The following is a 22,066-nucleotide window of genomic DNA, read 5'->3' as shown; positions in this document are numbered from 1 at the left end:
ATTTAATGTTTACACAAATGATCAACCAACCTTTCCTAACACACACAGGTTTATCTATGCAGACGGCCTATGCATAGTAACACAAGCTAACCCCTTCCAAGAAGTTGAAGTACAAATTACAGGAGTCCTCGAAGCAATGAAGCAGCATTATGAAAAATGGTCTCTGAACTCAAATCCATCTTTGGTGTAAACCTATATAATAATGTTTTCTTGTGTAGCAAAAGTTTGCTGAGTTATCATTCATTTCTTATCTAACATTTTTTTTCTGTCAGATTTTTTGGAGCATACAGTCTGGACGTGGTTAGTAGTACATCATTCAGTGTGGACGTTGACTCCATCAACAACCCCAATGACCCATTTCTCAAGAATATCAAGAAAATTTCTGATTTTTCCTTCTTCAATCCAGTGATACTTCTGATTGGTAAGTGATTCAAAGTATTTATTTCACGTAAGGGAAGATAAGGGTTTTCTTTTAGATTATGGAAATCACTTATTAGTTGCTTGCCCCTCTTTTGCTCTATTCCAGGATTTTCTGTAAATTAGTTAACTAAATACTTTTGTACACTGGGGTAAGCCCAGTCCTGTTTCTCATGTGCATAGTTTAAGGCAGGAATGTATCTTTCAAGCACAATATCTCCACAAATAACTTCTCGTGTTCTGGCTTCCTCTTGGCCGAGAATTTCAGAGATACACTATCCTCTAAGAAAATAAATTTCGCCTCATCTCATTTTGGAATTACTGGTTGCTTATTTTGTAACTATGTCTCCAGGTAGCCCACCCACTTGGTGCTCTGCTCCCCACATACATTCACCAAACCAACTAGTTGTCTTTTTTTTGTTCATCCCTCTCTTTCACTCCCCTTCCCTGGTTTCATCTGCCATCACCCACTACACATCCAGTTCCTCCTATCACCTACTAAGCCTTTATCCCAACCCTTACATACTGCTCCCAGTGGCAATCTTTCCTGTTCTGTTGTAGTCTTGATGCAGGGTCTCGACCCAAAATGTTGACTCCCACCTTTGCTACCACAGATTCTGCTTGACCTGCATTCTTGAAGTTTTCTGTTTTTATTCTAGAATTCAGCATTTGCAGCCTCTCTTGTCTTCTGTCCCCTTAGAATCTTAAATATTTGAATGTGGTCACCCCCTCAATCTTCTGAACTCAGACCCAAACTGTCTGTCACCTCTCAACAGAACAGCCCTCTCATCCCAGTAAATATCCCAGTGAATCGCCACTGGAATACCTCCAATGCTACTTTATCTTTTTTGTGTGTGCAGCATTCCCAATGCAGCCTCAACAATACTTGTGCAACTATAACAAAGCATCCCTATTTTGAAATTCCAATCCCTTCACGATAAAGACCAGAATGCTGATTGCCTTCTTAACTACTTGTTGGACCTACCTGCTAACTTGCTGTGATTCATGCATCTGAACATCTAGATCCCTTTAAAAAGAAAAATGTGTGATAATTAGGAGTAGAGGGGGTTATATAGCACAGGAAAAAATTATGATGATGGATTTGATCTTGGATATTCTAGCAGAGGGTGTCATAGACATACTGTAGTTGAATGACATCTTTCTATGCTCCCTATGTAACTTATTAAATACAAAGTGGATTGGAAACATTGAGCACAATCTACAGATGCTTAGATTCTGCGCAACAGGTGAATCAAAAGGTTGTGGATACAAGTTCCACTGTAGAGATTGGAACAAATGATCCAGTCTGACATTTCAGGGCAGCAATGGGAGGGCATGCTGCTGAGAGAAGTGCTAAAAAGATGTGAAATTGAGGCTCCATCTGCTGTCCTGGGAGGGCAGAAGATCCTATTCTTCCACATGAAAGCTGGAAACTTCTCTTGTTTACTTGGTCAATTTACTTATGAGGGAGCCAAGCTCACACTTGAATCAGGTGATCTTTTGCTCTGTGCCATTTGTGGATCCTTGCTGTTTGCTATATCCCTACATTACAACAGGAACTACATTTCTGCCAGAGAAAGCTGGATCTCCCAGTGGCCACACATTTTAATTCCACGTCCCATTCCCATTCTGATATGTCTATCCATGGCCTCCTCTACTGTCAAGATGAAGCCACACTCGGGTTGGAGGAACAACACCTTATATACCGGCTGGGTAGCCTCCAACCTGATGGCATGAACATTGACTTCCATTAATGCCCCTCCACCCCTTCTTAACCCATCCCTGATATATTTAGTTTTGATAATTTCCCCCCTCCTTTTTTTTTATTTCTCTCTCTGCCCATCACTCTACCTGTTCTCCATCTCCCTCTGGTGCTCCCCTCCCCCTTTCTTTCTCCCTAGGCCTCCTGTCCCATGATCCTTTCCCTTCTCCAGCTCTGTATCCCTTTTACCAATCACCTGTCTGGCTCTCAGCTTCACCCCACCCGCTCCGGTCTTCTCCTATCATTTCGCATTTTCCCCACCACTCCTACTTTCAGATCTCTTACTATCTTTCCTTTCAGTTAGTCCTGACGAAGGGTCTTGGCCCGAAACATCGACAGTACTTCTCCCTATAGATGCTGCCTGGCCTGCTGTGTTCCACCAGCATTTTGTGTGTGTTGCTTGAATTTCCAGCATCTGCAGATTTCCTCGTGTTTGCCTACATTTCAACAATTGGCAGTGCAGCACCTTGGATACCCAGAGTCTGTGAAAATACCACTGAATTCATTCTTGCCTTTTACTTCTCTGCCCCCTCCCCAATCCCCTTCATCCTCTAACTAAAACTAATTACCATAAATTCGAGTGTATAAGCCGACCCCCCCCCCCCCATTTTCAAGGTTAAAAAAGTGACTTTTTCATGTTACCTTTGTATAAGCTGACCCCTTTTGTAGATGTTTTTGATTTAACCAGAAAAGATCACAAGATCTCACATGCTGGATCCGGAACCTGGAAATTTTTATCAACCAGTACCTGCTAAGAAAATAGACCTACACATTGTAGAGCGTTATGAGCGAATTCTTAATAAATAAATCAGGGAGGGAAGTTTTGGATTAGGTTCCCAATGGTAAAGAATCCTCTGAAATGTAACCCCCGTGAAACCGTTTAGCACCCATCGTAATCTGGTTAAAACATAACACGGGGGTGGCGGGATCAGTACGTGTACTCAGTATTGAGTTTGCGACCACCATGTACAAAAGATTAAAACAAATGCGATATGATCCTGGCTTCAAGCTGAAGGTTGTTGATTTTGTTAAAGGAACAAATAATTCTGCAGCTGCTAAGAAGTTTAGTGTAAATGAGAAACAAGTGAGAGAGTGGAGAAAGGCAGAGGACACGCTGAGGGAAATGCCAAAGACGAAATGTGCAAACCGCGGGAAAACATGCCAGTGGCCAGAACTGGAAGAAAAAGTTTTAGAGTGGGTGAATCACCAGCGATCGTCAGGATACATTGTTACCAGAGAAATGATTCGAGTTCAAGTGTTGAAATGGTCCGAGAAACACCGTGAGGTCAGCGAAAATTTCAAAGCTACGCGAAGTTGGTACACCTGATTTATGAATAGACGTGATCTTGTGTTGAGACAGAAATTGACAATCCTTACGATGATATGGTAACTGCCGAAGAATGGGACGCAATTTTCGGAGAGTCAGATAATGAAGAGTGTGAGAGTTTCAGGCTCTGAATGTATGACAACAACAGTGTGTACAAGTACATTGAGAAACAGAATGTGTTTTGTAGATCTTTCCTTTTGTGTAGGTTTTATAAGCGTTTGTATTTGACTCAAAAACAGCAAATAAATGTGACCTGTCTTCGATGTATTCATTTTTCCAAAGGTGGCACCCTCTGTATAAATTGACCCACTAACTTTAGGACCAAAATTTAGGGCCGATTCTCGGCTTATACACCGTAATTTATGGTACTTACTTTGCTTCTCAATTGCTCTTTGTTATTTCTTTTCCATAACCCCACCTACTTCCAAATCTGCAGGTACATGGCTACTCTCAGCAGTAATTTCTATGTGTTTTTTTTTCAGTGCTGTTTCCTCCCCTTATTCCAGTCTTGGAAAAATTGGATATCAGCATCTTCCCAAAAGGTGTGAATGACTTTTTCATGAGAGTCATACTAAATATGAAGGAAAAGAGGCAGAAAGGTGTACACAGTGTGAGTGTTTAATTGACCTATTTACATTTCTGCATATGTTTTGTCTCTTTCATTCCTCAACACTGACAGTAATTTCATAACTGGGCAGGAGGTTTCTCTAGCAATATTGTTTGACCAAGGAAGGGTGGGGAGGCATCCTGGAAAATATGGTGTAATTCTGCAGTATCTTAAATTTGTCTTTTGTGCATGAAATATAAATGTCCAGCCTGGTTGCATCTGCAATCACTATTGAAACTTATTGATCTTCTGCACTGGCTTACAGAAAGTTGTGTTTGGACTGTGTTCAAGATTTGCAATACATAGAATTTGTAGAATGCCTATAAAATACCCTTTTAGAGCAGCTTGTGGTTGAGCCCTCTGGGGGAGCGGCAATATTGGATTACTATGTACTGATCCAGTTTTGATTAGGGAACTGAGAGTAAAGGAACCCTGAGGAGGCTGTGATAATAATATGATAGAATTCACCCTGTAGTTTGAGAAGTAGAAGCTAAAATTGAATGTATCAGTTTTACAGTAAAGTAAAGGGAATTACAGAGACATGAGAGGAGCTTGCCAAAGTTAATTGGAAAGGGACACTAGCAGGGATGACAGCAGAGTAGCAATGGCTGGAATTTCTGAGAGCAGCTCATAAGGTGCAGGAAAGGTACATTGCAAAGATAAAGAAGTATTCTGAAGGGAGGATGAGGTGTCCATGGCTGACAAGAGAAGTCAAAGACAGCATAAAAGCAAAAGAGAGAGCATATAATGTTGCAAACATTAGTGGGAAGATTGGGAAGCTTTGAAAAACTAACAGGCAATTTAAGAAGCCATAATGGGAGAAAAGATGAAATATGAAGGTAAGCTAGCTAATAATATAAAAGATTTTTCTTCAGTTATATTGTGAAAGGCTTTGGCTTGGAATTCCAGGCTTCTTGTTAAACTCTGTAAAGAGTGTGACTGTTACCCATGTCCATTATTGATGGTCCTTTCAATATTGTTAAGGATAGAAAAAATTCCGTTGCTGATGTTGTTAGGCTCTAAAATGAAAGCTGTCCTTTCATGTTTTAGACAGAGAGACTTTGAAGGCTAAAGATTGCAGACTCATAGGTTTTATCTTCTCCCCAGAGTCACACAAAAGCTGACTTCCAGTGTTAAATGCCATTCCTTTTGGTGCTTAGATCTATAATTGGGCTGGGGGTAGACAAATTGTGGTAGATACCCAACATAGATTTGGAAATCTCTGGAAAACACCCTGTATTTGCAGCATGATAGAATTTGCTTAAGATTGTATTTAGAATTGATGTGAGCTTTGTACGTGGACTTACAGAAGAGAATTGATAAGGTGTGACATAACTGGCTTATTAACAGAGTTGAAATCCATGGCATAAAAGAAACATGGATAGCATGGATTTGAAGTTGGCCAAATAACAGAAGTCAGGTGAATGGATGTTTTTTTGGGATTGGAATAAATAGTGGTGTCATCCAGATCCAGATTGTGATTTTGTTTTTTCAACTATTTTAATGAACTAGACTTGGGGATTCAAGCTCCAATTCCAGATTTTGCAAATGACACAAAAGTTGTCAATGCTGTGAATCATGAAGAGAAATGGGTTGGAACATGGAACTAAACAGTTGCTCATATTGAGAGCTAGCACAGACATGATGGGCTGAATGACATTCTGTGCTATAACATTCATGACATAAGTAGTGGAGGTGTCAACTGTCCTTCTGTAGGCTTAGACTCGATTCTGATTCTGGTCCTGCTGGAGACAATTTGTTTTTTTCCCCCCTTTCACACCTTGGACTTTCAGGATCCACAATTAATTCTAAGTGACTTGTCCTTGTGCCCTCTTGGTTGAATCTCACAGTCTTATTTATTTAACTTTTAGGATCGGGTGGATTTTCTGCAGCTGCTGGTTGATTCTCAAGCAACAGGCACTAACTCAGAGCAGCAGAATGATGCCGACAATTCAACGCATAAAAGTATTGCCAATGCATCTTTGAGCATTATTTCCTCATACTCCTGAAGTTGATGCTCCCTTTTCAGTCACCAGGATTCTTTGATTAGCCAACTAGTTTGCATTCTAATAGAAAGGGTTGCATGAAAACAATCCAGGGATTAATCTCTCTGCAACAATTAGCCCTTCCACTGGTGGAAGTTACCTGACCTACAGTCACAGGTCTAGTTGGGAGTTGAGCAGTACAGGGAAGTTTTTGACATAGTTTTGTGTTTATGGGGCTGGAATTGCAGTGAGCACTTTCAACATATAAACCCTTCACGTGCTGACTAGCTTTTATGGTTCTGATCATTAAAGACCAGAAAAATTGTGATTTACCCAAGCATTGGAATGCAGATTTGATGTCACTTCACTTGTTATCGCCTCTCAGAGAACATCAGTTTGAGAGCCACATATAATAAAGGCTTTTTATTAAATAACATGACACTTATTGAGAAGACATGTCTAGAAATTCCATTCAACCCATTAGTAGGCTTTAGATAGACTTGGCATTGGGAGCCAATGATTACTTTGCTCCTTGTCTGCAATTGAAGTTTTCAGCAGAAGTTTGATTAGGCACTTAAATGCCATTTCCTCCTTTCCCAAGGCCAAGGTAAGTAGATAGGCAACCACAAGTGAGACCAGCCTGTGCTGTAGTCCATGGGTATTGGGAAGGGAGAGGGACAAAGATGCACTAGAACTCAGAATTTGGTGGAATCATGAATGGAAGACTGGCATTGAAGACTTGGGTGGGAAGAGACTTGGAATAGTGAGATCTGAGGACTGGGGTAGAAATCGACACTGGCTTGGAAAGGTGGGATTAGAAGGAGATGGAGAGTGGCGAGGAGTCATGATTGTCCAAAATAAATGGGGAGACTGCACAGTCATGGGGGCTACAGTTTGGGGAATTGTAGACAGCGAATCAAAATAAGAGGAGTTGTGGAGATGTTCAGTGCAGTATGTCTGAGCTCTCCCAAGGATAAAGGTAAGTAATCTATCTAGAGTTTATATGTTGAAAGTGTTGACTGCAACTCCAGTCCCATAAACACACAAAAGTATGTCTACAACTTCGATGCACTGTTCAGCTCCCAACTAGACCTGTGACTGTAGGTCATGCAACTTCTATCTGGAAGAGCTAATTTTACATGACAAGTAACTAATTTAGTACTGCTAGGAAGACTAAATTGAATAAGGAGTTCTAAACACTGTACAGTACTCTCCTGGAATAATGTGGCCCAAGCTCTCCTGAAATGCTGTGAAAGTATATAGTTGTTTCCTTTTGGAGCAATTAGGAGATTTCTATTTGGGATGAGGGTTGAAAAATCAGTTTCTGATAAAATAGCCTTTTAAGAACTACGGTAAAAGTTTAAGGGAGTATTTAAAAACTATCATGTTAAATTTTGTTTTAAAATTAGATTTGCAGAGTAAATTCTGGCTCTCCCCCTTTTCTTGCAGCTCTGACCGACTCGGAGATTCTGGCACAGTGCATCACCTTTGTGTTTGCTGGGTATGAGACCACCAGTAACACACTTTCATTCTTGGGGTACAATCTGGCCATACATCCAGATGTGCAGAAGAAATTGCAGCAGGAAATAGATGAGGCTTTTCCCAACCAAGTGAGTGAGTCCTTGAGAGAAAAAGACTTGTTTATCAATACCTTTTTTGAAATTACCATAAAGCCCCTCGGCACTTTCTGGCCATTAAGTTTCAACATTTCTGAAATGGAGCCATTGTTACAAGTTCATAAGGGCAGAATAAACAGCAGCATAGTGCAATCAGCTCTTCCTGTCTACTTCATTCAGTAAGGTCATGGATAATCGAACTTTGGTTCACACACTTCCTTATTTCTCAAACTATTCCCATTCCCTTGCAGTTTGAATATTTGTCAAATTCTGCCCTGAACATGCTCAGTTTCTTCATCTTCAGAGGTCTCTTGGTCAGAGAACTTGAGGTTCATAGCTGCGTGAGGGAAGATGTTCTTTACCTCTCCATTTCCTCCTCCTCATCCTCCTCTCTCCCTTAAATAGCTGACCCCTTATTGTATAACAATGTCCCCTGGCTTTAGCTAGGCAAAACATAATCCCCTCAGAGTCCTGTATATTTCTAAAAGGACACTCCTTGTATTTTTTGGGTATATTTTTCTATGCTCCAATCAGCTCAAGTTTCATCCAACAGCTTTGTCCAAGGAACCACTTTTGTGAAACGGCTGTGCACTAGCTCTGGGGTGTGATCTATGAAGGGAATTGAGGGTTATGGGGAAAAGGCAGGTAGATGGAGCTGAGTTTACTGACAGATCAGCCGTGATATTATTGGATGGTGGGTCAGGCTCGATGGGCCGGATGGCCTACTCCTGCTCCTATTGCTTATGTTCTTGCGTAAGACCACAAATGTATGCTCTGCTGCAGGTGTTGTCTCAGCAGTGCCCCACAGACTTTATGACAGCGATCTACTACTTTATACTACAAATTTTAACAGCCTTCCTAATTAGTTGCTATATCTTACATGCACCAGGACTCCCAGATGGCTTTGCACTGTAACATTTAGTCATCACATTCTTTTTAATTAACAATTAATTTTTCCATTCATCCACATCATACTCCACTTCTCATTTTCTTATCTGTTTAAATAATCTGTCTATATCCTGTTGTGCACTATTTGTGTTCTTCTCATTACTTGTTGGACTATAGGACAGATGAAAGACCTCGATCCAAAATCTCAAATGTCCTTTTCCCTCCGTAGATGCCAACTGCCCTGCCGAATTCCTCCAGTGCTTTGTGTGTTGCTTCACATTCCAGCATCTTCAGTTTCTTATATCTCCTTTGTGTGTCTACAAAGTATTGTGGACTAAAGGATCTGAGGCCCTTGTGCATAGAACACAAAATGGAGTTCAAGCAACACACACAAAATGCTGGTGGAATGCAGCAGACCAGGCAGCATCTATAGGGAGAAGCACTGTCGACGTTTTGGGCCGAAACCCTTTGTCAGGACTAACTGAAAGGAAAGATAGTAAGAGATTTGAAAGTAGGAGGGGGAGGGGAAATGCGAAATGATAGGAGAAGACTGGAGGGGGTGGGGTGAAGATGAGAGCCAGAAAGGTGATTGGCAAAAGGGATACAGAGCTAGAGAAGGGAAAGGATCATGAGACAGGAGGCCTAGGGAGAAAGAAAGGGGGAGGGGAGCACCAGAGGGAGATGGAGAATAGGCAGAGCGATGGGCAGAGAGAGAAAGAAAAAAAAGGGAGGGGGAAAATAACAAAACTAAATATATCAGGGATGGGGTAAGAAGGGGAGGAGGGGCATTAACGGAAGTTAGAGAAGTCAATGTTCATGCCATCAGGTTGGAGGCTACCCAGCCGGTATATAAGGTGTTGTTCCTCCAACCTTGATGAGTGTGGCTTCATCTTGACAGTAGAGGAGGCCATGGATAGACATATCAGAATGGGAATGGGACGTGGAATTAAAATATGTGGCCACTGGGAGATCCTGCTTTCTCTGGCGGACAGACCGTAGGTTTTCAGTGAAATGGTCTCCCAGTCTGCGTCGGGACTGGATGTCCATGGTGAAAGTAAGGTCATGGGGGCCAGGGAACTTAAAATCATTGAAAAAATTCAAAGTGTGAGAAGTGTCACGAACATAGGTGGGAAGGGATTGAACAAGGGAGGATAAAACAGTGTCAAGGTATGCAGAAATAAGTTCGGTGGGGCAGGAGCAAGCTGAGACAATGGGTCTACCTGGACAGGCAGGTTTGTGGATCTTGGGTAGGAGGTAGAAACGGGAAGTGCGGGGTGTGGGAACTATGAGGTTGGTGGCAGTGGATGGGAGATCCCCAGAATTGATAAGGTTGGTGATGGCATAGGAGACAGTGGCCTGCTGCTCCTTAGTGGGGTCATGATCAAGGGGTAAATAAGAGGAGGTAACAGAGAGTTGCATGATCAAGGGGTAACTAAGGGGAGTTATCAGAGAGTTAATCAGGTCTAGAGGAATTGTTGGCCCTCTGCTCTATTAGTTTTGATCTGTGGTCCTCTCTGCAGGTGGAAATATTTTCACTAACAATGCACAGTAAGAAGTACATATTTCCTGCTCTATGACAAAATATTTTAGCCTTATCACTTAGTGATGTCAATACCCATCTCCCATCTGCGGTAATGTCCTGTTGTTAAGAGTGTTTTTGTGTTTGAAGGCTCCACCCACATATGATGGTGTGATGCATCTGGAGTACCTGGAAATGGTGATATCTGAAACACTAAGGTTGTATCCTCCTGCACCCCGTTTGGATAGAGTCTGCAAGAAAGATGTCAAGCTCAATGGAGTGACAATTCTAAAGGACACTGTGGTTGTGGTACCTGCTTACGCCTTGCACCGTGATCCAAAGTACTGGAAAGAACCCGAAGAATTCAGACCTGAGAGGTACATGTTAATTGTGTTTCTTTTCACCAGTACCAATGATCTTTCCCCACTCAACCCAACCTGCCATGACAACCAGATCTCCATTTGTGGCTTTTGCTGTAGCTTTATTTTTAATGGCAGTTTCCTATTTATTGCATAAATAGGTGCTTGGGCAGATAACCAGAAGCTGGGTCAAATCGATTTTAATGAATGCCTTTATGTCAATGGAACTAATTTCTCTGCCATTGAAATGTAAAGTGTTACTGCCATTATGTAGCATACACTGACACTAGCCACAGGGATGAATCTGTAACATGAAGCCCTGGCATTTCCCCCAGAGCTCTGTCATTATTATCTTGAAGCCACCTTTTCAGTTTACATTTGAGGTTGAGAAGAGGCTGGTTCCCTGATGGTTCTGAAAATAAATGAAGATTGCATCTTGGAAATCAGAATATGGCTGGTAAATGAAGAAGCTGCAACAACCTAAAGCATTGTTCATGTACTAACCTACTTTTCATACTCTAATATAGGTTGTGATCTCATGGGTATGCTTCAGACTTTAATTGTCCTTTTAGGTCTTTGGCGTTGAGAGTGAATGACTTGGATTGCATTGGGTGATGAGGCTGATGTAGGAACCCTGGGTTTTGCCACAGGTTGAGCTGAAAGTTTTTGGTGGGCCAGGTAGGAAGATAACATAGAAGTTGGTGTGTGCTTCTGCTTTTTTCAATGGCCGGTTGGCTGTTCCTGACAAAGAGGTACAAGGTTCTAAATTCCATCCCAATTACTTCTCCATTCTGAGCTTTCCCCAGCCAGGGATTCTCACAAAAAACATGTTGGAGAAACTCACAAGTCTAGTCGGTGAGTATATTACACTGTTCTTTGAGGGGGTTTTGAAATTTTCCCTCTGTCCACTTCATATTCACTTGCTATGAAGGACCTTGGAGCAGATCATTTTCATGGCTATACAGATCCAGGAAAGTAAGAGTAGACCCAGAGAGAGGTGATGAGCAGGTGAGGAGAAGGGATGAGAGGGTAATCAGAATGAGGAAAAATGGAAAGTGAGAAAAAGAGATAAGGAGGAAGGGGGTTTCCCTCCTTTTTGCCATTCTTCCATGGTTCACGCCCCTTCTTCTTCAACCCTTTACCTCTTCTACCAATCACCTCTCAGCTTCTTAATTCAAATTGCCTCTCCTACCTAGCTACCGTCTTCCTCACCTGCTCTCAGCTATCACCTGCCAGCTTGTACTCCCTGCTGTCCTCCCAACTTCTTATTCCGGCTTTTCCCCCTTCCTTTCCCATCCTGATGAAGGGTTGTGACCCAGGCATCGACTGTTAATTCCCCTCTATAGATGCTACCTGACTTGCTGTGATCTTCCAGCATTTTGTGTGCCTGCATCACTAAAGCTTTTAGGCTGCATAGCATCATTTCCCTCTGGAGTGCATGTAATTTGCAGATTGGCACAATGTACATTATCAGCCAAAAAAAAAAATTAACGGTGCATTGATGAACCTGTGAGGGAATGTACAACAGGAGAACAGAGAAACTGGGACGAAAGGGAATAACACTAATAGGATTAAAATTCAAGGTTCAATGTACAGTACATTTATTGTTAAAGTACATTTATGTCTTTATGTACTACCAAGATTCATTTTCTTGCAGACATTTACAGCAGAACAAAGAAATACAATAGAATCAATGAAGAACTACATGCAAGGACAGACGAGCAATCAATGTAAACTGTGCAAATACAAAAAAAACAGACACATAAATAACTGAATAAATAAATAAACAGACAGAAAGATAGATAAATAGATAAATAATACTGAGAACATGAGTTGTAGAGTCCTTGAAAGTGAGTCCATCGGTTGTGTTCAGTGAAAGCAGTGAAGAGATTACTTCCTTTGAATGCCACTCCTTTGAGTGGCCACCTTCTCTCCTGGGACATGGCAAATGGGACGCAAATGTTGGCTTTGTTCCAGAATCTAACCCAGTCCCCCAGAGCTGTGAGGCAGCAACACTAACTTCTCCACTGCTATGCCACCTATAGTGAAGCTCCACTTTGGTGGAAAGTTTTCCTGGAGAGGAGGCAGAAGATTGCAGTAAGAAAGATTGAAGAAGTGGGTTATTTTATGTCATAGTCTTGCTTGACCCCCAGCCTGCACTGGAATTGGATCATGATTAGAATTTCAGTCAGCATCACCATGCATCAAATGTAATTCTGCAATTTCAAAAGCATCAGATTTAGTTGCCTGCTGTTCTCTTGTTGATTGTGCCAAAATTTTTCAGTCTGACCTTGAGTACCATCTGGATTAGTGCTCGATGCCCATGTAACTGCAGCTCAAGCTGGAATTGTAAGTTAGGGAGGCTAGATGGTTGCAGTTTCTCAGTGTTGTATTTCACATCTATCTCTTCTAACCAGCATGACAATGATGTGTTTCTGCCCTTGTAATTAGGTTCAGTAAAGAGGAAAGTATGTCTCGGAATCCTTGCACCTTCCTGCCATTTGGGATAGGTCCTCGAAATTGCATTGGGATGCGGTTTGCTCAACTTATGATGAAGGTCATCATGGTTTTACTCTTGCAGCGGGTGACTCTTGTGCCATGCGACGAGACTCCGGTGAGCATTACGTAATAGAGTAATTGCTTGAACAAGTGGTTTAAGTATTACATTAACGTTTGGGCTATTTGTGATGGTGGGTAGGTGAGGATAGTGGTGATGGATGATAGTGGACAGAAGGATACTGAGATGAAATTTAAGTCATTCATCTCTAGTGAAACTCTGTTAATTTAACATCACCATTGTTGTTTCTTTTCCAGATCCCCTTGGAAATAGAAGTGAAAGGACCCATGCGTCCTAAAAAGCCAATAATTCTGAAATTTGTGCCACGAGTAGATATTGATTCAAAGGAATAAAACTGAAGAATTATTAGCAGCTATGAAATATTTGGAGTATGTATATCTCAAACTACTGAAATTATCTTCATTCCTAACACTTTTAAATAAAATATATAGAAACATAATGCACTTTTAAATATATGTAGTATTGTTAACTAAAGCTAAGCATCCAAACACCATCTTGTTGTTGAGGCTGAATATTGAGGGAAATGCTAATATTCACAGGAATGCTATTACTGGGATTGTTTCATTAATTATTGATTGCTGAATACAATTTTGCATAAAATGTTTAAAAATTTCAAAATTGAAATGAATCATCTCTGAAACTTTTAAAACTAATTTTGCACTTTTAAACTTTTTCTATTTAAAAACTATCTGTTAATACTTTTGGCAAACTAATTTTTGATTATGTGTAAATAAAATTAAATATAAAAATTGTCGGGCATTGCATTCTGTTTTGAATGCTTTTGTCTCTTTAACTTGATTAATTAGCTTGCTTATTAAACTTGGGTTGTCCATTCACTGATGAACAACTATCCACCAGCAAAATAAAATGTGGCAGATAATGAAAATCCAAAATAAAAATATAACACTGCATAAGATCAGTGGGTTTGGTAGTATCTGTAGAAAGAGGAGCAGAACGAATGCTTGATCATCTTTTATTAGAATTACGTTCTGAAAAAAAAGCATTGATATCTCTGCTGTGGTTGGAGTGAAGACTGATGGGAAGAGCAGGCTCACTCCTAGATACATAGAAAACATACAGCACAATACAGGCACTTTGGCCCACAAAGCTTTGCCGAACATGTCCCTATCTTTGATCTACCTAGACTTTACCCATGACCCATGTAGCCATCCAGGAGTCTCTTAAAAGACCAGGTCATTTCCGCCTCTACCACCGCCAGCCCATTCCATGCAGTCACCACTCTGCGTTTTTTTAAAAAAAAACCTTACCCCTGACATCTCCTCTGTACATACTTCCAAGCACCTTAAAATTATGCCGTCTCGTGCTAGTCATTTCAGCCCTAGAAAAAGCCTCTGACTATCCATGTGATCAATGCTTCTCATTACTTTGTACATCTCTATCAAGTCACCTCTCACCCTCTGTCGCTCCAAGGAGAAAAGGCCGAGTTCACTCAACCTATTCTCATAAGGCATGCTCCCCAATCCAGGCAACATCCGTGTAAACTCCTCTGCACCCTTTCTATGGTTTCCACATCATTCCTGTAGTGAGGCGACCAGAACTGAGCACAGTACTTCAAGTGGGGTCTGACCATGGTCCTATATAGCTGCAACATAACCTCTCGGCTCTTAAACTCAACCCCACGATTGATGAAGGCCAATGCACAATGCCTTCTTAACCACAGAGTCAATCTGCACAGCTGCTTTGAGGGTCCTGTGGACTCAGACCCCAAGATATCTCTGATCCTCCACACTGCCAAGAGTATTAATCATTAATACTATATTCTACCATCATATTTGACCTACCAAAATGAACCACCTCACTTATCTGGGTTGAACTCCATCTGCCCCTTCTCAGCCCAGTTTTGCATCCTATAAATGTTCCATTGTAACATCTGACAGCCCCCCACACTATCCACAACACCCCCAACCTTTGTGTCATCAGCAAATTTACTAACCCATCCCTCCACTTCTTCATCCAGGTCATTTATAAACATCACAAAGAGTAGGGGTCCCAGAACAGATCACTGAGGCACACCACTGGTCACCGACCTCCATGCAGAATATGACCCATCTACAACCACCCTTTGCCTTCTGTGGGCAAGCCAGTTCTGGATCTACAAAGCAATGTCCCCTTGGATCCCATGCCTCCTTACTTTCTCAATAAGACTCACTGGCCTATAATTTTCTGGGCTATCCCTACTCCCTTTCTTGAATAAGGGAACAACATCCACAACCCTCCAATCCTCTGGAACCTCTCCCATCCTGATTGGTGATGCAAAGATCATTGTCAGAGGCTCAGCAATCTCTTCTGTTGCCTCCCACAGTAGCCTGGGGTACATCCCGTCTGGTCCCAGAAACTTATCCAACTTGATGCTTTCCAAAAGGTCCAGCACATCCTCTTTCTTAACATCTACATTTTCAAGCTTATCAGTCCACTGCAAGTCATCCCTACAATCACCAAGATCCTTTTCTGTAGTGAATACTGAAGCAACGTATTCATTAAGTACCTCTGCTATTTCCTCCGGTTCCATACACACTTTTCCATTGTCACACTTGCTTGGTCCTATTCTCTCACGTCTTATCTTCTTGCTCTTCACATACTTGTAGAATGCCTTGGGGTTTTCCTTAATCCTGTCCACCAAGTCCTTCTCATGGCCCCTTCTGGCTCTCCTAATTTCATTCTTAAGCTCCTTCCTGCTAGCCTTATAATCTAGATTCATATCATTACCTAATTTTTTGAACCTTTCATAAACTCTTCTTCTTGACTAGATTTACAACAGCCTTTATACACCATGGTTCTTGTACCCTACCATCCTTTCCCTGTCTCATTGGAATGTACCTACTCAGAACTCCACGCAAATGTCCCCTGAACATTTGCCGCATTTCGGTGGTAAGTTTCCCTGAGAACATCTGTTTCCAATTTATGCTTCCAAGTTCCTGCCTGATAGCCTCATAGTTCCCCTTACTCCAATTAAACATTTCCCTAACTTGTCTGTTCCTATCCCTCTCCAATGCTACGGTAAAGGCGATAGAATTGTGATCACTATCTCCAAAATGCTCTCCCGCTGAGAGAACTGACACCTGACCAGGTTCATTTCCCAGTACCAGATCAAGTACAGCCTCTCCTCTTATTAGCTTATCTACATATTATGTCAAGAAACCTTTCTGAACACACCTAACAAACTCCACCCCATCTAAACCTCTTGCTCTAGGGAGATGCCAATCAATATTTGGGAAATTAAAATCTCCCACCACAACAACCCTGTTATTATTACTCCTTTCCAGAATCTGTCTCCCTATCTGCTCCTCAATGTCCCTGTTACTATTGGATCGTCTGTAAAAAAAAAAAAAAAACAAACAAAAAAAAAACACCCAGCAGAGTTATTAACCCCTTCCTATTCCTAACTTGCACCCACAGAGACCCCGTAGACAACCCCTCCATGACTTCCTCCTCTTCTGCAGCCGTGACACTATCTCTGATCAACAGTGCTTCCACCTCTTTTTGTCTCCCTCCCTGTCCTTTCTGAAACATCTAAAACCTGGCACTTGAAGTAGCCATTCCTGCCCTTGCACCATCTAAGTCTCCGTAATGGCCACAACATCGTAGCTCCAAGTGCTGATCCACAATCTAAGCTCATTCGCTTTATTGATGATACTCCTCGCATTAAAATAGACATATTTCAAATCATCGGACTGAGCATATCCCTTCTCTATCACCAGCTTATCCTCCCTTTCGCACTGTCTCCAAACTTCCTCTTCAATTCAGTTTCCACCCCCCCGCCCCCAGCAATTCTACAAACGTTTGTAGTTTAAATTCTCCCCACTAGCCTTAGCAAACCTTCCCACCAGGATATTGGTACCCCTCGAATTCAAGTGCAACCGGTCCTTTTTGTATAGGTCACACCTACCCCAGAAGAGGTCCCAATGATCCAGAAATCTAAATCCCTGCCTCCTGCTTCAATCCCTCAGCCATACCATTATCTTCCACCTCACTCTATTCCTATACTCACTGTCACGTGGCACAAGCAGTAATCCTGATATTACTACCTTTGAGGTCCTGCTTCTCAACTTCTTTCCTAACTCCCTGTAGTCTTTTTTCAGGACCTCCTCCCTTTTCTTAGCTATGTCATTGGTACCAATATGTACCACGACCTCTGGCTGTTCTCCTTCCCACTTCAAGATATCATGGACGCGATCAGAAACATCCCGGACCCTGGCACCTGGGGGGCAAACTACTATCCGCGTTTCTTTTCTGCATTCACAGAATCACCTATCTGACCCCCTAACTATAGAGTCCCCTATCACTGCTGCCATCCTCTTCCTTTCCCTACCCTTCTGAGCCACAGGGCCAGACTCTGCGCCAGAGGTGCGACTGCTGTTGCTTCCCCCAGGTAGGCCGTCCCCCCCAACAGTACTCAAGCAGGAATACTTATTGTTAAGGGGTCAGCCACTGGGGGTACTCTCTTGGACCTGCTTCTTGCCCTTCCTTCTCCTGATGGTTACCCACTTCTCAGTCTCCTGGGGTCCCGGGGTGACTATCTGCCTATAGCTCCTCTCTATCATCTCCTCACTCTCCCTGACCAGACGAAGGTCATTCGAGCTGCATCTCCAGTTTCCTAATGCAGTCTCTACGGAGCTGCAGCTCGACGCACCTGGTGGAGATATGGTCGTCCGGGAGGCTGGGAGTCTCCAGGACCTCCCACATCTGACACTGAGCATAGAAAATCGGCCTCACACACATACTCTCTGTCTTTATTTTAAACATACCTGGCCTCGACCCTTTATTGCCAAAGCCCCCTTTAGCCAAAGCCTTCCGACTCTGTCTCCCACTACTCTGTCACCCGCTCTGTAGATCTGTCTTCCTTTTAAACTCTTCCCGCTGTTCTCACTGGCCGACCTCCATGTGCTAGCGCAGTCGTGCCCCGTTCAAACTGCTGACGAAATAACCGTCACCTTTTCAACTCTGCTCACTTTTAACTCTTTCCACTGTTCTCACTGACCTCCACGCACTTGCGCAGTCGTGCCCTCTTTGCCTTTTCCTTTTTCTGACCTGATGGAATTTGGAATCTCTCCCTCCAATTTGTGCTCAGGTTTTTAAAAAAAAAAATTGTAATTTGAAATGAATTTAGATTAACTACACACAAAGCCAGAAATGGTTCCCAGACCTCTTCTCATTGTTCTTGTTTTTCATTGAAAGCTTGCCCATTGGAGATCATGGATCACTTAAGTAAGAAGGTTAAGAATTAATGTATGACTGTAATTGTTATATGGTGGTAATACAAATGCATTGTGAGCATTCCCAATCATAGCAACCAAAGCAAAACAAGGCATTGAAAACAAATGGAATCTGAAACCTAAATAGAAATGTTAGAAGATCTCAAGCAGTAAATGCATGTGGGCTCCACCCTCTGACCTCCACGCTTGACCCTTATAATTGTATCAGCGTGAGATGCTGTATCCTGTGTTAGCCAATGGTCAGCTTCATTTTCCTCAAACTACTTGTGCAGCTTTCCTCTATCTGTCATTGTTCAGTATCTTCCCCATTCTGCTTATTACAGATGGAATTATGCAGCTAATGGTAGTTGTGGTTCTGATTTGGTGTTTCATCAGTCTCTTTTTAACCCAAGCATTGGTGTCTTTGAACATGCTAACAGACTGAGGTATACATCTCTGTATACTTTTACTTTTCTTAGAAGTGACCTTTATAAAATTCCATTGGATTTGAATCATGTGATGATGATGTTTAGGGAAATTCACCACTTGGCTACAACTTATAAGGTGAAAAAAGGCCAAGCAGACTGAAGACCTTGAATGAAATAAAAATAACATTTGGAGAAATTAATAGGACTGAAAGCCGGTATGTCTCCAGGATCCTATGAATTGCATCTTGCGGTTTTAATACAAGTGGCTACAAAGATGGTGGATGCAATAGTTGTCATCTTCCAAAATTCCAGTCAGGATTGGTTCTTATGGTTTAGAAGTGAGCAAATGTAACCTCACCATTTAAAAGGGACAGTTAAAGAAAACTGAGAACTACAGTTAACTTGACATCAGTAGATGGGAAAATACTTTAATCCATCTTTAAGGGAATGGTTTCAGCGTACTTAACAATAGGTTGGTCAGAGACAAAACGGAATTCTGAAAGGGAAATTATGTTTGATGACAGTTGATGAACTCTATCTGAACTTTCAGAAGGCAGTCAATATGGTGCCACACAAGGTTGTTAAACATTATATGGTTTGGATTGGACGTAACATACTAACATTTGTAAATAAAGAAAACTGTGAACATATAGAGAAATTATAGAGTAATAGAGAAATGGAGGTCATTTAAAGGCAAAATTTTGAGGGTAGAGAATCTTTACATTCCTGTTAGGTTGAAAGGAGAGGTTAAAAGTTTGAGAGAGCCATGGTTTTCAAAGGATATTGGAAACTTGGTTAGGAAAAAGAGAGAGATCTACAATAAATATAGGCAGCATGGAGAAAGTGAGGTGCTCAAGGAATATAAAGAATGTAAGAAGAATCTTAAGAAAGAAATTAGAAAAGCTAAAAGAAGATACGAGGTTGCTTTGGCAAGTAAGGTGAAAATAAATCCAAATGGTTTCTACAGTTAAATTAATAGCAAAAGGATAGTGAGGGATAAAATTGGTCCCTTAGAGAATCAGAGTGGACAGCTATGTGTGGAGCCAAAAGAGATGGGGGAGATTTTGAACAATTTCTTTTCTTTGGTATTCACTAAGGAGAAGGATATTGAATTGTGTAAGACAAGGGAAACAAGTAGGGTAGTTATGGAAACTATGATGATTAAAGAAGAGGAAATACTGGCGCTTTTAAAGAATATAAGAGTGGATAAGTCTCCAGATCCTGACAGGATATTCCCTAGGACCTTGAGGGAAGTTAGTGTAGAAATAGCAGGGGCTCTAATAATGAAGGAGATTTTCAAAGTTTGTAGAGAGATTTAGGCCAGTTAGAAGAGTGGGCTGAAAGATGGCAGATGGAGTTTAATGCTGATAAGTGTGAGGTGCTACATTTTGGTAGGAATAATCCAAATAGGACATACATGGTAAATGGTAGGGCATTGAGGAATGCAGTAGAACAGAGTGATCTAGGAATAATGGTGTATAATTCTCTGAAGGTGGAATCTCATGTGGATAGGGTGGTGAAGAAAGCTTTTGGTATGCTGGCCTTTATAAATCAGAGCATTGAGTATAGGAGTTGGGATGTAATGTTAAAATTGTACAAGGCATTGGTGAGGCCAAATTTGGAGTATTGTGTACAGTTCTGGTCACCGAATTATAGAAAAGATGTCAACAAAATAGAGTACAGAGGAGATTTACTAGAATGTTACCTGGGTTTCAGCACCTACCTAAGTTACAGAGAAAGATTGAACAAGTTAGGTCTTTATTCTTTGGAGCGTAGAAGGTTGAGGGGGGGACTTGATAGAGGTATTTAAAATTATGAGGGGGATAGACTTGACATGGATAGGCTTTTTCCATTGATAGTAGGGGAGATTCAAACAAGAGGACCTGAGTTGAGAGGGGGCAAATGCTGTTATCAAAGACTATTGGAGGGGGATACACAATGCCCTACAAGACATCTTTAAATGTGAAATACCCTTAGAGAGGTAAGACCATATATTTTGGGTATATGCCTCAAGAATGGTTGAAAAGTGATAAATATTTAATGAATATACTGTTGGTGGCTGGTAAAAAGACTCTTACTAGGAAATGGTTATCACAGGAGAACCCAACTTTAAATGCATGGATGGAAATTACAATGGACATTTACAAAATGGAGAAGATAACAGCATCTGTTAATCATAAGCTGGAACAATTTGATTCATACTGGGAAAAATGGTTTAACTACATAATGTCTCATAGGTCTTTCCACTCTTTTCTATAAGTGCATACCTCAGATAAATACTTCGTGGAGATTTGTGATATATATGATTATATGATATATATGTACAATGTCTGAAATACATCTTATGGAAATGTTTGTTTGATGATGAACTTCAATAAAAAAATAAATTACAAAAAAAAGCAAGAGGGCAAATGTTTAGGGGTAACACGAAGGGGAAGTTCTTTATTCAGAGAGTGGTAGCTGTGTGGAACGAGCTTCTAGTAGAAGTGGTAGAGGCAGGTTTGATGTTGTCATTTAAAAAAAAAATTGGATCGGTATAGGAAAGGAATGGACGGTTATGGACTGAGTGCAGGTCGGTGGGACTGGGTGAGAGTAAGCGTTTGGCACGGACTAGAAGGGCCAAGATGGCCTGTTTCCATGCTGTAATTGTTATATTATATATGGTTATATAGATCATTTTCATGTTGGAAACCTATCAGTAGTGGAGTGCTGCAGGTATCAGAAGTCTATCCCCTACTATTCACAATCTATATCAATGATTTGAAAGAGGGGACCAAGGTTGCTGTCAGTACTAATATTCAAGATAGTTTAATGTCATTTCCAGTACACGTGTAAAGGAGAACAAAACAATTGTTACTTTGGATGCAATGCAGCCCAAAAAAAACCAAAACAAGATAAAGAACACAATAATGAAAAACACAATGAACATAAATTCATAAGATAGCTTATCTACATAGATTGCTTCCCATCTTGTATATACAATCAATGTAAGTTTTAGGGAGATGTAATGATGCCTTAAGGAATATAAATGGATTACATGTATAGACAAAGACAAGGTAGATTATTAACAGTGAGGAAAAAAATGTTAGATCATTTACTTTAGGAAAAAAAACAAGTGCGTTGTTTTTAGATGGTGAAGGGTTGAAAGGTGTGGATAATCAAAGGGAACTGGGTTGCCTTTCAAATCAATGAAAGTTAATATGCAATTACAGTAAGTAATTAGGATGTTGATAGGCTGACATTCATTACAAATGGATTTGATTCCAAGAATAAAAAAGTCTTACACTCAAATTCTCTTGCAGTGCAGAATTTGTATAGAGACCTGGTGTAACTGACACTGGGATATTGAGTTTGAGTTTAGTTTCCC

The 22,066-nt window shown here is 41.2% G+C and overlaps 1 protein-coding gene across 1 annotated transcript in view; it reads left to right on the top strand.

Moving 5' to 3' along the window:
- LOC140735493 (cytochrome P450 3A30-like) overlaps positions 1–13,974 on the top strand; it is a 65,725-nt gene extending 51,751 nt beyond the window's left edge. The window contains exons 7-13 of the mRNA XM_073060652.1: positions 273–421; positions 3,989–4,116; positions 5,985–6,078; positions 7,548–7,708; positions 10,272–10,498; positions 12,932–13,094; positions 13,295–13,974. Coding sequence (XP_072916753.1) covers positions 273–421; positions 3,989–4,116; positions 5,985–6,078; positions 7,548–7,708; positions 10,272–10,498; positions 12,932–13,094; positions 13,295–13,390 — 1,018 coding nt within the window. The 3' untranslated portion in view covers positions 13,391–13,974. The remainder of the gene's footprint in view (positions 1–272; positions 422–3,988; positions 4,117–5,984; positions 6,079–7,547; positions 7,709–10,271; positions 10,499–12,931; positions 13,095–13,294) is intronic.
- The last annotated feature ends 8,092 nt before the right edge of the window (positions 13,975–22,066 follow it).

The sequence above is a fragment of the Hemitrygon akajei genome, chromosome 11 (assembly GCF_048418815.1).
Source record: "Hemitrygon akajei chromosome 11, sHemAka1.3, whole genome shotgun sequence".
Lineage (NCBI taxonomy): Eukaryota > Metazoa > Chordata > Chondrichthyes > Myliobatiformes > Dasyatidae > Hemitrygon > Hemitrygon akajei.
This window is presented reverse-complemented; position numbering and strand designations above follow the sequence as displayed.